Raw genomic sequence first — 13540 nt, forward strand, 5'->3', positions numbered from 1 at the left:
AACAGTGGCTACACTCTTTCAGGGTAAACCTTGCTGTTAACATTACATACATAGCACATGTGCTTTCGTTACAAGGTCGCATTTTGCCTCCTCCCACCGCGTGACTACCCCCTCAACCTTCCCCCCTCCCTGTGGCTAACAGCGGGGAACATTTCTGTTTAGCCACAGGCAAACAGCCCATCAGAAATGGGCTCCTCTGAGTGTCCCCTGAAGAAAAGCACTCTATTTCAACCAGGTGACCATGAATTATATCTCACTCTCCTGAGGATAACACAGAGAGATAAAGAACGGATGTTGTTTGAATGCCAGCAAACATACACTGCAATGCTTTGTTCTACAATGATTCCTGAGTACGTGTTACTGGCCTGGAGTGGTAAAGTGTCCTACCATGAAGGACGCAATAAGGCTGCCCTCCCCAGAAACCTTTTGCAAAGGCTTTAGGACTACATCTAGGAGAACCGCAAATGCCAGGGCAAAGTAATCCTTTCACATGCTTGCTTTTAAACCATGTATAGTATTTTAAAAGGTACACTCACCAGAGGTCCCTTCTCCGCCTGCTGGGTCCAGGAGGCAGCCTTGGGTGGGTTCGGGGGGTACTGGCTCCAGGTCTAGGGTGAGAAACAGTTCCTGGCTGTCGGGAAAACCGGTTTCTCCGCTTGCTTGCTGTGAGCTATCTACAACCTCCTCCTCCTCCTCATCTTCTTCGTCCCCAAAACCTGCTTCCGTATTGCCTCCATCTCCATTGAAGGAGTCAAACAACACGGCTGGGGTAGTGGTGGCTGAACCCCCTAAAATGGCATGCAGCTCATCATAGAAGCGGCATGTTTGGGGCTCTGACCCAGAGCGGCTGTTCGCCTCTCTGGTTTTCTGGTAGGCTTGCCTCAGCTCCTTCAGTTTCACGCGGCACTGCTTCGGGTCCCTGTTATGGCCTCTGTCCTTCATGCCCTGGGAGATTTTCACAAAGGTTTTGGCATTTCGAAAACTGGAACGGAGTTCTGATAGCACGGATTCCTCTCCCCAAACAGCGATCAGATCCCGTACCTCCCGTTCGGTCCATGCTGGAGCTCTTTTGCGATTCTGGGACTCCATCATGGTCACCTGTGCTGATGAGCTCTGCATGGTCACCTGCAGCTTGCCATGCTGGCCAAACAGGAAATGAGATTCAAAAGTTCGCGGTTCTTTTCCTGTCTACCTGGCCAGTGCATCTGAGTTGAGAGTGCTGTCCAGAGCGGTCACAATGGAGCACTCTGGGATAGCTCCCGGAGGCCAATACCATCGAATTGTGTCCACAGTACCCCAAATTCGAGCCGGCAACATCGATTTAAGCGCTAATCCACTTGTCAGGGGTGGAGTAAGGAAATCGATTTTAAGAGCCCTTTAAGTCGAAATAAAGGGCTTCATTGTGTGGACGGGTGCAGGTTTACATCGATTTAACGATGCCAAATTCAACCTAAAGTCCTAGTGTAGACCAGGGCTTAGTTCACTAGAAGTGGGTTCTGTGGAATAATACATCTTTAAAAAGGAGATAACAGCTCTTTTTAGAATTCACAACCAATCATTATGACCTAAATGGATCTCTGTTGTTGAATGCTCTACAATCCTATCCATTACTGACAGCAGAAATGCAGTCTTCCACCTAAGGTTATAGATACTGAAGAAAATTGTCAAGATTCTATCTCCTGCACCATTTCAAGCTGTTTGTTCCATTTTTATTTATTTGTTTACTCTTACAATGTACCCTTCTACAAAGCTTATGTAGGTTTGTACTACGTTTGGGGTCCTTGCCACATGTAATGAAGATCACTGTCTCTAAATATAGACAGCACAGCCCTTGTACTCTTCTCCCATGCCCACACATGAATTCTGTACAGTATGTGTGTGTGTAGGGAGTCAAAGTTCTCCTCCAGCCTCTCTTGCCTTTGTAGTAGTGGTGGTTGCAGCAGCTGTGCTCTTCCTTAAACCATCCTGTCTCAGTTACAGGGCTAGCTACACCTCAGTTGCTTTCCTGGTCTCTTTACATGCTGCCCCTCAGGTGTCAGGCTTTGTGCCTTTACCAGTCCTGGGGTAGAATTCCATAATTCTCCCTCTCCTAGACTGGGCAGTGGGCTACAGTATTCTGTGTATCAACAGTGCTTACCCAGTATCTCCATCTGAGCCCTGGTCTACACTACGGGGTTGGGTCAAATTTAGCCACGTTAGGTCGATTTTAAAATGAATGCGTCTACACAACCAACCTAAAGGACTCTTAAAATCGACTTCTGTACTCCTCCCCGGTGAGGGGAGTAGTGCTAAAATCGACCTTGCTGAGTCGAATTTGAGGTAGTGCAGACGCAATTTGAGGGTATTGGCCTCTGGGAGCTATCCCAGAGTGCTCCAATGTGACCACTCTGGACAGCACTTTGAACTCCAATGCACTAGCCAGGTACACAGGAAAAGCCCCGGGAAATTTTAAATTTCATTTCTTGTTTGGTCAGCGTGGCGAGCTCAGCAGCACAAGTGACCATGCAGTCCCCTCAGCGTCGCAAACGAGCTCCAGCATGGTTCGAAAGGGAGACACTGGAGCTGATTGCTGTATGGGGAGAAGCATCTGTGCAGGCCAAACTCCGATCAAAAAGAAGAAATGTGAATATATTTTCCAAAATCGCACAGGGCATGATGGAGAGAGGCTACAACAGGGACACACAGTAATGCCACGTAAAAGTTAAGGAACACAGGCAAGCCTACCAAAAGACAAAGGAGGCAAACGGTCACTCTGGGTCAGAGCCCCATACATGCTGCTTCTATGATCAGCTGCATGGCATTCTAGCGGGGGACCCTACCACCCCACCACTGTCCATGGACACCTGCAAGGGGGGAGTCTCACCCAACAGGAAGGAGGATTTTGTGGATGAGAAAGAGGAGGAGGAGGAGGAGAATGCACAGCAGGCAAGTGGTGAATCCATTCTCCCCAGCAGCCAGGACCTTTCTATCACCCTGGAGCCAATACCCTCCCAAGGCGGGATCCCTGACTCTGAAGCCGGAGAAGGCAGCTCTGGTGAGTGCACATTTGTAACTACAGTTCAGGGTTTAACAGTAATAGTGTTTAATGTTTGATTTGCCCTGAAGAATTGGGATGCATTTGCGGCCAGTACAGCCACTGGAAAAGTCTGTTAACGTGTCTGGGGATGGAGCGGGAATCCTCCAGGGACATCTCCATGAAGCTCTCCTGGAGACACTCTGAAAGCCTTTGCAGAAGGTTTCTGGGGAGGGCTGCCTTATTTCGTCCTCCACAGTAGGACACTTTACCGCGCCAAGCCAGTAGCAAGTAGTCTGGAATCATTCCAGCACAAAGCATGGCAGCGAATGGTCCTGGGTTTTGGTTGTATTCAAGCAACATTCGGTCTTTATCTTTCTGTGTTAGCCTCAGGAGAGTGATATCATTCATGGTCACCTGGTTGAAATAGGGGAATTTTTGTAAGGGAACAGTAAAAAGACCCCATTCATGCTGGGTTGTTTGCGCTTGGCTAAAAGGGATCATCCCAGAAAATAGCCACGTGGCGGAGGTGGGGGGAGGTATGTGCTGCACATCCACCTGAAAACTGCAGCCCCTCCTTTTAAATGTGAAACCCAAACGGCATTGTTTGCTATGGGAAAGGATGGTGCTGCAGTTTGAAACCATTCCCACATGGTATGAAGGCGTAAGAAGTCAACCCTGTGTACCAAAAGGCTTACTGTGGCTGCCTGGAAACCGAATTCTGTTACCCAGCTGTGTGTGATGTGTCTCCATACTGGCAGGTGCTCAATATAAAAGGCAAAATGTGACCTTGTACCTAAAGCACATGTGCTGTCTGCTGTGAATTGCTTGATTCACTGTGAAAGAGTCTCCCTTCTGTTCTCAGAAATGTATCATCTTAAATTTTACTCTCCCTTTTTATCGCCCCCCAGGTGCAAATGTTTCTATGCTCCCCCTATCATCTCCGTCTCTGAGGTTATCGCAGATTAGAAGGCAAAAAAACCGCACTCGCGATGACATGTTTTCCGAGCTCATGAAGTTGTCCTGCACTGATGGGGCACAGCTTAATGCATAGAGGCATTCAGTGGCAGAGGCCAGGAAAGCATTAAGTGAGCACGAAGAGCAGAGGCAGGAGGCGATGCTGAGGCTAATGGGGGAGCAAACGGACATGATGAGGCATCGGTTGGAACTGCAGGAAAGCCAACAAGAGCACAGACCCCCGCTGCATCCATTGTATAACTGCCTGCCTGCCTCCCCAAGTTCCATATCCTCCTCACCCAGACGCCCAAGAACGTGGGGGGGGGGGGAGGCTCCGGCCACTCCACTCCAGAGGATGGCCCAAGCAACAGAATTCAGAGTAGCAGCCCGTGAGAGTCTGTATCCGCAAAAAAACAGGAGTACTTGTGGCACCTTAGAGAATTACAAATTTATTACAGCATAAGATTTCGTGGGCTACCGCTCACTTCATCGGATGCATAGAATGGAACATAAAGTAAGAAGATATATGTATAAATACAGAGAAGGTGGAAGTTGCCATACAAACTGTGAGAAGCTAATTAGTTAAGATGAGCGATTATGAGCAGGAGAAAAAAACTTTTGTAGTGATAATCAAGATGGCCCATTTAGACAGTTGACAAGCAGGTGTGAGGATACTTAACATGGGGAAATAGATTCAATATGTGTAATGACCCAGCCACTCCCAGTCTCTATTCAAACCCAAGTTAATGGTATCTAGTTGGCAAATTAATTCAAGCTCAGCTGTTTCTCGTTGAAGTCTGTTTTTGAAGCTTTTCTGTTGCAAAATTGCCACCTTTAAATCTTTTACTGAGTGGCCAGAGAGGTTGAAGTGTTCTCCTACCGGTTTTTGAATGTTATGATTCCTGATGTCAGATTTGTGTCCATTTATTCTTTTGCATAGAGACTGTCTGGTTTGGCCAATGTACGTGGCAGAGGGGCATTGCTGGCACATGATGGCATTTATCACATTGGTAGATGTGCAGGTGAACGAGCCCCTGATGGCGTGGCTAATGTGATTAGGTCCAATGATGGTGTCACTTGAAGAAATATGTGGACAGAGTTGGCATCGGGCTTTGTTGCAAGCATAGGTTCCTGGGTTAGTGTTTTTGTTGTGTGGTGTGTGGTTGCTGGGGAGTATTTGCTTCAGGTTGGGGGACTGTCTGTAAGTGAGGTCTGGTCTGTCTCCCAAGATCTGTGAGAGTGAGGGATCATTTTTCAGGATAGGTTGTAAATCTGTGATGATGCGCTGGAGAGGTTTTAGTTGGGGGCTGAAGGTGACAGCTAGTGGCGTTTTGTTATTTTCTTTGTTAGGCTTGTCCTGTAGTAGGTGACTTCTGGGCAGAGGTGAAAGTAAGCTGGTACGCCCCTGTATGGCGTACCGGTAAGAGCTGGTGCGCCGTACCAGGACCGGCTTTCCGAGAGGGCAATTTAAAGCCCTGGGGTAGCAGCAGTGGGAGCCCCGGGGCCCTTTAAATCCCCAATGTAGCCCAGCCACCGCTACCCCAGGGCTCGGGCAGCAGGGCTCAGGCGGGGATTTAAAGGGCTCGGGGATTTAAGGCCCTGCCTCTTCCGGTTGAGGCCATGCCCCCTGCTCAGGACTCCGGCGTACCGGTAAGTCCTCTAACTTACTTTCACCCCTGCTTCTGGGTATTCTTCTGGCTCTGTCAATCTGTTTTTTCACTTCAGCAGGTGGGTATTGTAGTTTTAAGAATACTTGATAGAGATCTTGTAGGTGTCTGTCTCTGTCTGAGGGATTGGAGCAAATGCAGTTGTATCGTAGAGCTTGGCTGTGGACAATGGATCTTGTGGTGTGTCTTGGATGGAAGCTGGAGGCATGCAGGTAAGTATAACGGTCAGTAGGTTTCCGGTATAGGGTGGTGTTTATGTGACCATCGCTTATTAGCACTGTAGTGTCCAGGAAGTGGATCTTGTAGTTTTTCCCACACTACAAGAAGGATGTGTATAAATTGGTAAGAGTCCAGCGAAGGGCAACAAAAATGATTAAGGGTCTGGAACACATGACTTATGAGGAGAGGCTGAGGGAACTGGGATTGTTTAGTCTGCAGAAGAGAAGAATGAGGGGGGATTTGATAGCTGCTTTCAACTACCTGAGAGGTGGTTCCAGAGAGGATGGTTCTAGACTATTCTCAGTGGTGGAAGAGGACAGGACAAGGAGTAATGGTCTCAAGTTGCAGTGGGGGAGGTTTAGGTTGGATATTAGGAAAAACTTTTTCACTAGGAGAGTGGTGAAACACTGGAATGCGTTGCCTAGGGAGGTGGTGGAATCTCCTTCCTTAGAAGTTTTTAAGGTCAGACTGGACAAAGCCCTGGCTGGGATGATTTAATTGGGGATTGGTCCTGCTTTTGAGCAGGGGGTTGGACTAGATGACCTCCTGAGGTCCCTTCCAACCCTGATATTCTATGATTCTCTTGTGTGGACTGGTCCAGGCTGAGGTTGATGGTGGGATGGAAATTGTTGAAATCATGGTGGAATTCCTCAAGGGCTTCTTTTCCATGGGTCTAGATGATGAAGATGTCATCAATGTAGCGCAAGTAGAGCAGGGGGATTAGGGGATGAGAGCTGAGGAAGCGTTGTTCTAAGTCAGCCATAAAAATGTTGGCATACTGTGGGGCCATGCGAGTACCCATAGCAGTGCCGCTGATTTGAAGGTATACATTGTCCCCAAATGTGAAACAGTGATGGGTGAGGACAAAGTCACAAAGTTCAGCCACCAGGTTTGCTGTGACATTATCGGGGATACAGTTCCTGACGGCTTGTAGTCCATCTTTGTGTGGAATGTTGGGGTAGAGGGCTTCTACATCCATAGTGGCCAGGATGGTGTTTTCAGGAAGATCACCGATGGATTGTAGTTTCCTCAGGAAGTCAGTGGTGTCTCGAAGATAGCTGGGAGTGCTGGTAGCGTAGGGCGTGATGAGGGAGTCTACATAGCCAGACAATCCTGCTGTCAGGGTGCCAAAGCCGGAGATGATGGGGTGTCCAGGATTTCCAGGTTTATGGAACTTGGGTAGCAGATAGAATACTCCTCATCGGAGATCTAGGGGTGTTTCTGTGCGGATTTGTTCTTGTGCTTTTTTTTTATTCAAAATGTCTTTCAGGGCAGACCCGGGGTAACCCCTGGGGATCTGTCTTAGTTTAGTGTCTCTGGCCCTGTGAGAATTCGAATAGCAAAAAGATGAAAGATTTTCTTGTGACCTATTTTATCTTTTACATTTAGTCAATGAGATTACTTTCAGTCAATGAGATGAACTCACATTGCACATAGCATTTCCAAGGTGCGATAGGGCCATTCACCAATCCTTTGTCTTGTGATGTTCCTTAATAGCCTGTTTAATTTTGATAGGCCTCCTTAATGAGTGGAGGGGAGGATTTTCTTGCTTGGGTTCACAAGTTCAGAGCAAACATTTTAAAAGTTATAAAGCAAAACATACATGTTTCCTTATAGTACGGAATACAGACATTACAAGTGAGATTAATGCATGCAGCAACTTACAATCATTTCATAGAGTCTAAACACTAAATAAAGTCTTATTAGACTAATAACTATTTGGAACAAAATTAACAAACAGCTGAGCTGGTTTGGTTTCCAGCTATGAGTCTGTGTCACAGGGTCCCGGGCGCAACCTGGACTGTGGGATCACTGAGGCCCCCAAACCCACCAACCTGGCTGCCTGTCACAATGTGATGCTGATGTCAAGCTACAAGCTTCTGAAAGGTAGGGACACATTCGACTGAGTTCCATGAATGATCTCCCAGATGCTCATGAACCATCAATAGAGAAGCTCCAGCCAATTTCCCCCAGTGCACAGTTTTGCACCCCAGAACTGTACCGTCTTACATTGCTCAAGGTTCCCTTGGGCAGTGCAAGTTCATTAAACAATTTGCCACTCCCTCAGTGTGGAATGGACATACACTAGCCTTCATAATCTGAGCTGAGATTTCCCAAGCACTTCTAACAAAACATGCTGTTTTAGGTAAAATATAAAACAGATTTATTAACTACAGAAAGACAGATTTTAAGTGATTATAAGTGGTAGGCACAGAGATCAAAGTTGGTTACTTAAGAAATAAAAATAAATCAGCAGTCTAAATTTTACAGACTAAGCAGGATTTGAATCAAGCAGTGTCTCACCTTGACAGATGATGCAAGCAGGTTAAGGTTCCTCAATACACAGGCTAAGACTACCTTCCAGCCTGGGACCAAACTTCCCCAGTTCGAAGTCTTTGTCTTTCCAAAAAGAACAAGGAGTACTTGTGGCACCTTAGAGACTAACAAATTTATTTGGGCATAAGCTTTCGTGGGCTAAAACCCGCGTCATCAGATGCATCCAGGTGTTGATATGGGGGAGAGGCCAAGTGATGATGTCACTGTCTCTCTTTTTATTCCTTCTTCCAGCTGCTAGAAAAATCCTTGCTGTGATGTGGGGGTCAGTCAGTCTCCATTGGTCAAGCAGTACATACCTTCTTTAAGGAGCCTCTCGGATAGTGGTTTCTTTTTTTGACTGGCCATCAGCACTGTCTGGCCCTCCTTTGTTGTAACTGAAAGGCTGGCTGTGGGTGTTTCCCAACCTCACAACATATTTCAGTAGCACATATAGCAATACTTCATAACTTCACATACAACACTACATACAATGCAACAGGATATTAATGTTCAACAGATCAAGACTTTTAAAATGATGCCTCACAAGGCATAGTTTGTACAAAACATATCATAATCATATCTCAGTGGCAAAAATGGAGGTTCCAGGGTGTTTCTTTGAAGTACCGAGTGTCAACAGTCTGTCAGTGCTCAGCTGATGCCTACAGACTTGACAAGAGATGGCATCAGGTTTACCAGTGTCACGGGGGTTCTGGTCTCTCTGAGTGGAAGTGCGTACAGTAGATGCTCATTAGTAGCAACATACCTGTGCCCTTTTGCTATGTTGCACTCTACATTTTAAACATATGCTCTGTTCTGCATTTGTAGTCTGCTACCATATTGTATCAAGAACTAAAAGTATCGAGTTTTATTTTTATGTTTTAAGAACAATCAGACATCAACTATGACAACAAACAAAACCTCTTGCTCTTATTTGTAAACATTTTTGTACTTGTGCTTAACTATAATACTTTGTATGCACTGTAAGTTGCCCTGGATAAGGGTACCTGCTAAGCAAATAAATAATAATACTGTAATAACCTAAATTAATTATTCCATATCAAAGGGTATTCTATTTATACAGTAAATATGTATCAGCTGTGGGAGGTGGGTGGCGGTGGCTGTGGTGGGTCTGGCTGTGAAGGTGGGTGGTAGTGACTTCAAGTGGTCCAGCTGTGGGTGTGGGTTGCCTGGCTATGGGGGTGGGTTTCTGGCAGCAGAGGTCCTGGCTGTGGGGTCTGGCTGTTGGGATGGCAGCTGGGGGGGATGGTGGTGGTGGTGCATCTATGGGGGTCTCTGGAGGTGGTGGTGGGCTTGGCTGTGAGGGTGGGTCTCTGGCGGCGCGGGGGCTGACTGTGAGTGTGGTGGTGCGGGGCTTGGCTGTGAGGGTGGGTCTCTGCTTGGCAGCAGGGGTCCCGGCTACGGGGGCGGGTCTCTGGTGCCGGCGGGGGGGTGCTGACTGAGGGGGGGGGTCTCTGGCAGTGGGGGAGCCTGGCTCTGGGGGTGGGTCTCTGGCGGCGGGGCGAGGGTCCTGGGTTGAGTGATCTCTGGCGCGCGGGGAGGCCCGGCTATGGGGGGGGTCCTGCGTTCGGGGGATCCCTGGCGCGCGGCGCCCTGGCTGTGCAGCCGGGCCATATCCGGGGTTGCAGGGACGGACGCTGTTCCGCACCCCGCCGCAGGAGGTGCCAGGCCCAGCCGGTTGCTTGGCAACGGCCTCTCTCCCCGCCCTTGCGCCTCGGGGGTGCGTGCGGCGGGCGGGGCCGCTCGTGACCTCACTTCCCAGGGCCGGGCGGACTCCGCGCGCTGGCGGTGGTATGGAGCAGGGTCTCTCCGCTATCACCCTGTACTGCGCCTCCCCAGCCGGGACCGCATCCCCCGTTGCCCCCGGCGCTATGGAACAGGAGCAGGTGAGACCGGCTTCCCCAGGAGCTTAGGCACCGGCTGAGCCCTCATTCCCCGCCCCGCACAAGGGAGGGGCTGGCCGGGCCGGGCCCGGCCCGGCCACCTAACACCACCCCTGGGGGGGACTGGCCGGACCCTGTTCTCTGTTCTTCCGAGGGCCAGTGAGGCAGCTGCTGCTCGCCACAGAGGCTGCCCGGCCCCTAGGGGAGCAAAGGCGGGTGGCGTGGGTCCGTAGCCACAGCCAGGGGCCTGGGAGTCAGGACTCCTGGGTTCTTTTTCCAGCGCTTCCTGTGTGCGGTCCTCAGCAAATCACCTTTCCACGGCTCCATGGCCCGCCTGTCCCACCACAGGGTAGTGATTCCCTGCCCCGCAGGGCTGGCGTGGGAGCGGAGATCGTCAATGTTTGTAAAGTGCTTGGAGAGTCTTGGATAGAAGATGCTACATAACTGCACATTTTTTGTTTATTTTGATGGTAATAAAATAATAACCTCCCAAGCCCTAGACGTTACTTGCCTCTTCCTGTGGCTTAACACAGTTGTCAAATATATATAGACACAACATTGTTTTACCTTGTAATGTATAGCTTGAAGATCCTTTCTATGGCTTTTCCTCCCACCTTTAGAGAATTGGACCTCTTCCATAAATGATTGCTTCAATAACTTCATGATTGATTTGAAATATGGCTGTCCACTCTTGTCAAGGCTTATTTGAAACCCTACAGGGGATGGCTCTGTAGAGTTTAATAGGTGATGGCAAGTGGTCGGTAGGGTTGGATTGTGGGCAAAATATGTCTCTTGGATTTTGATTTAAGTGTGAGAAGCTCAGTATTTCTCCTAGCTTACATTTTGTTTTCTTGCTTGCCAAAGCAGCGCAACAGTTTACTACAATGTATGTCATGCTTTTGCTTCCTTCCCCCCCCCCCCCCCAAAATAGAACTTTAATTTGTTTTCACTCCATTTAGGTTGTGAACAAAGACTTTTTTCTGGCAAAACTAGCTAAACAGTGTAACTGGGTGGGGGTATGCAAGTGAAGTCAATGTAGTTTTTGGCTTTGGTATAATAATGACTGGCTGGTGGGATAGTGTTATCTTGTCAATTTTTTTTTAATCTCTTTCAACAGGGGGCAGCAGCATTGTGGAGGTGGTGGCCCCAAGTGTTACCTGATTCACAGGCCTTATCTTGCAAGCCCTCCAACATAGAATTCCCAGTGAATTCATTAAGAGTTCTGCACATGGAAGATTTTGCAGAATCCAGGCTCATGAGTAGCACTGGGGAAATTGGAAGCTTACTAGGTCTTCACCTGTCTCAGGTTTTATACTAGAATATTAATTGCTTCATTTTGTTCAGAGGGGACAGTGCTCCCTTTTTTTAAACACTTCAGACATCTGCACTGGCCCAGATTTCTTGTGTTTCTCTCAGTAAATAACGCCTGTTACAAATGAGTTTGATAAATTTTAAATTAAGACAGGTTTCAGCTTTCAGCAAGTTGTGGTGCTAACTTGGCAAGTGTATTGAGATATAGCCATCTTACATATAAAGGACATTACTTCTTAAAAATAGTCGTTAACCCGACAAATTTCCTTACCTCTGCTACTAGTGACATCTGAGATGACCAAAAGTGAACATTTACGCCCCCCCAAAGAAACCTAATATGCTCTTTTACTACTCCATGCTTTGTTTACTTTTTGCATTTCAGAGTTTCACTTTTATAGCCAGCCACTAGCTGTTTTCAGTTCTTGTGTTTTGATGGTTGCTGCCCTCAGTAGAAAACTTATTAAATTCAGTTGAAATGTTAAAAAAGATGCAAACCTCCCCCCAAAAACCCAACAACAAAAGAAAATAGGATCAATAAAGGCATTAGAAGGTAGTGTGTATGGAAATATTTCTCACTAAAGCCTGCCAACTTTTTCAGTGTTCCTTTAAGCTTCCTGATCTTTATTTCACTCTCATTTTAGATCTTTTGTCCTATACTGAGGCTTGTGTAGGTTGACAAGTTTTACCTGAAACAAAGTAAGGACGTTCTTTGGTACAGAATTTTTGAGGACTTCTGATCTGAACAAGTGATGAGGCTGATGGATTGAAAAGATTTGATGCACAGCCCTGGTTTACATATTACTTTTTTCTGTTGGCATTTTTCTTTAAATGTGTGAATTGAGTACATGTGAAACTGAGGAGGCCTTGTAGCACTGTCTTAGGTCAGTCATACTATAGCAGGTGCCATGGTAGCTTACTTGCAGCTCTGTTAAAGCACCCAAGTCTTCTATTATTATATATGTGTTCCAGTAACACCTAGGAGCCAGTCACGGATCCTGACCTATTGTGCTAGGCACTGTACAAGCCCAGAACAAAAAGCCCTGCCTAGGGTGACCAGATGTCCCGATTTTATAGGGACAGTCCCGATTTTGGGGTCTTTTTCTTATAGTCTTCTATTACCCACCATCCCATCCTGATTTTTCACACTTGCTGTCTGGTCACCCTATCCCTGCTGCAAATAGCTTACAATCTAGTATAAGACAGATGGATACAGACACAAGGAAACAATGAGATTGTATTGGTCAGCATAATAGGCAGCAGTTTCAGTGTGTCAGGAGCCTAACCATTGTCAAGATTTGTGCAGGTGTCATATTAAAGGAGGGATTTGAAAGAGCACAATGAAGTAGCTTCATAGATGTTTACAAGAAGCTGCTCCCAATTTTGTGGGATAGCATGGGAGAGAGCACAAAGATACTTGTTTGAAAACAAGTAAGGTGGAGAAGGCTGATGGAGCAGAGACAGGAGTTGACATCTTAATAAAGCATATGATAGATGATGGGGGCGGGAATAGGTTGAGAAGGGCCTTGAAGCTGAAGACAAATGCTGTGATTTGATGGAGAAGGGGGAGCCAGTGGTTGGATGCAGAGAGTGAGGTGATATGGTCAAAGTGATGAGCTGGGAGAATGATCTTTGCCTTAGCATTCTGAATGGATATGAGTGGGGGAGGATTGCATTTGTCAAGGCTGGAGCAGAGGTCATTATAGTGATCCAGACACAAGATGATGTGAGCTTGGGTGAGAGTTTTAGCTGTTTGGATGCATAGGAAGGGGTATATGTTGAAGATCACAAGCACAAAGAATTGCCAAGTCTTTATTGCTTCTGCTATTCTGTTCTTGGGCTACTGTTCTTAGCAAACTGCTGGTTGTGTGATGCTTTTATGAAGTGCACGAATGAGATGAGACTACTAAATTAATTTTTGCTTGTGATCCAATTTAAGATTTGAGCTCAGGTATGCCAATGGAAAAGCTAGTGTAATAATCCACTGGTATATTTAGCCCCTTCAAGGTGTACTAATTTAGTCTGAGTCACACTTCCCAAGTTCTTAAATTGTTTAGATACTGATTTCTTTGAGCTATGAACCTCTTAAGAATGGAATTTGAATAACACTAAAAGCAAACTACTGTGTTAATTAAATGTTAAGATTGTAGGATTTTTAC

General features: G+C 46.9%; 1 protein-coding gene across 2 annotated transcripts in view; it reads left to right on the plus strand.

Annotated features, from left to right (window-relative positions):
• The window catches only part of LOC125639133 (signal recognition particle subunit SRP54), a 78958-nt gene that overhangs the window by 42176 nt on the left and 23242 nt on the right, over positions 1–13540 (plus strand). Inside the window, exon 1 of one of the 2 annotated variants that reach the window (XM_048855685.2) lies at positions 9917–10076. The exons of the other annotated variant lie outside the window; for it this stretch is intronic. Within the exon in view, the coding sequence (XP_048711642.1) occupies positions 9984–10076 (93 nt within the window). The 5' untranslated portion in view covers positions 9917–9983. Of the gene's footprint in view, positions 1–9916; positions 10077–13540 lie in introns of those variants that run through there. 2 annotated transcript variants of the gene reach the window in all.

Source organism: Caretta caretta, chromosome 6 (assembly GCF_965140235.1).
Source record: "Caretta caretta isolate rCarCar2 chromosome 6, rCarCar1.hap1, whole genome shotgun sequence".
Lineage (NCBI taxonomy): Eukaryota > Metazoa > Chordata > Testudines > Cheloniidae > Caretta > Caretta caretta.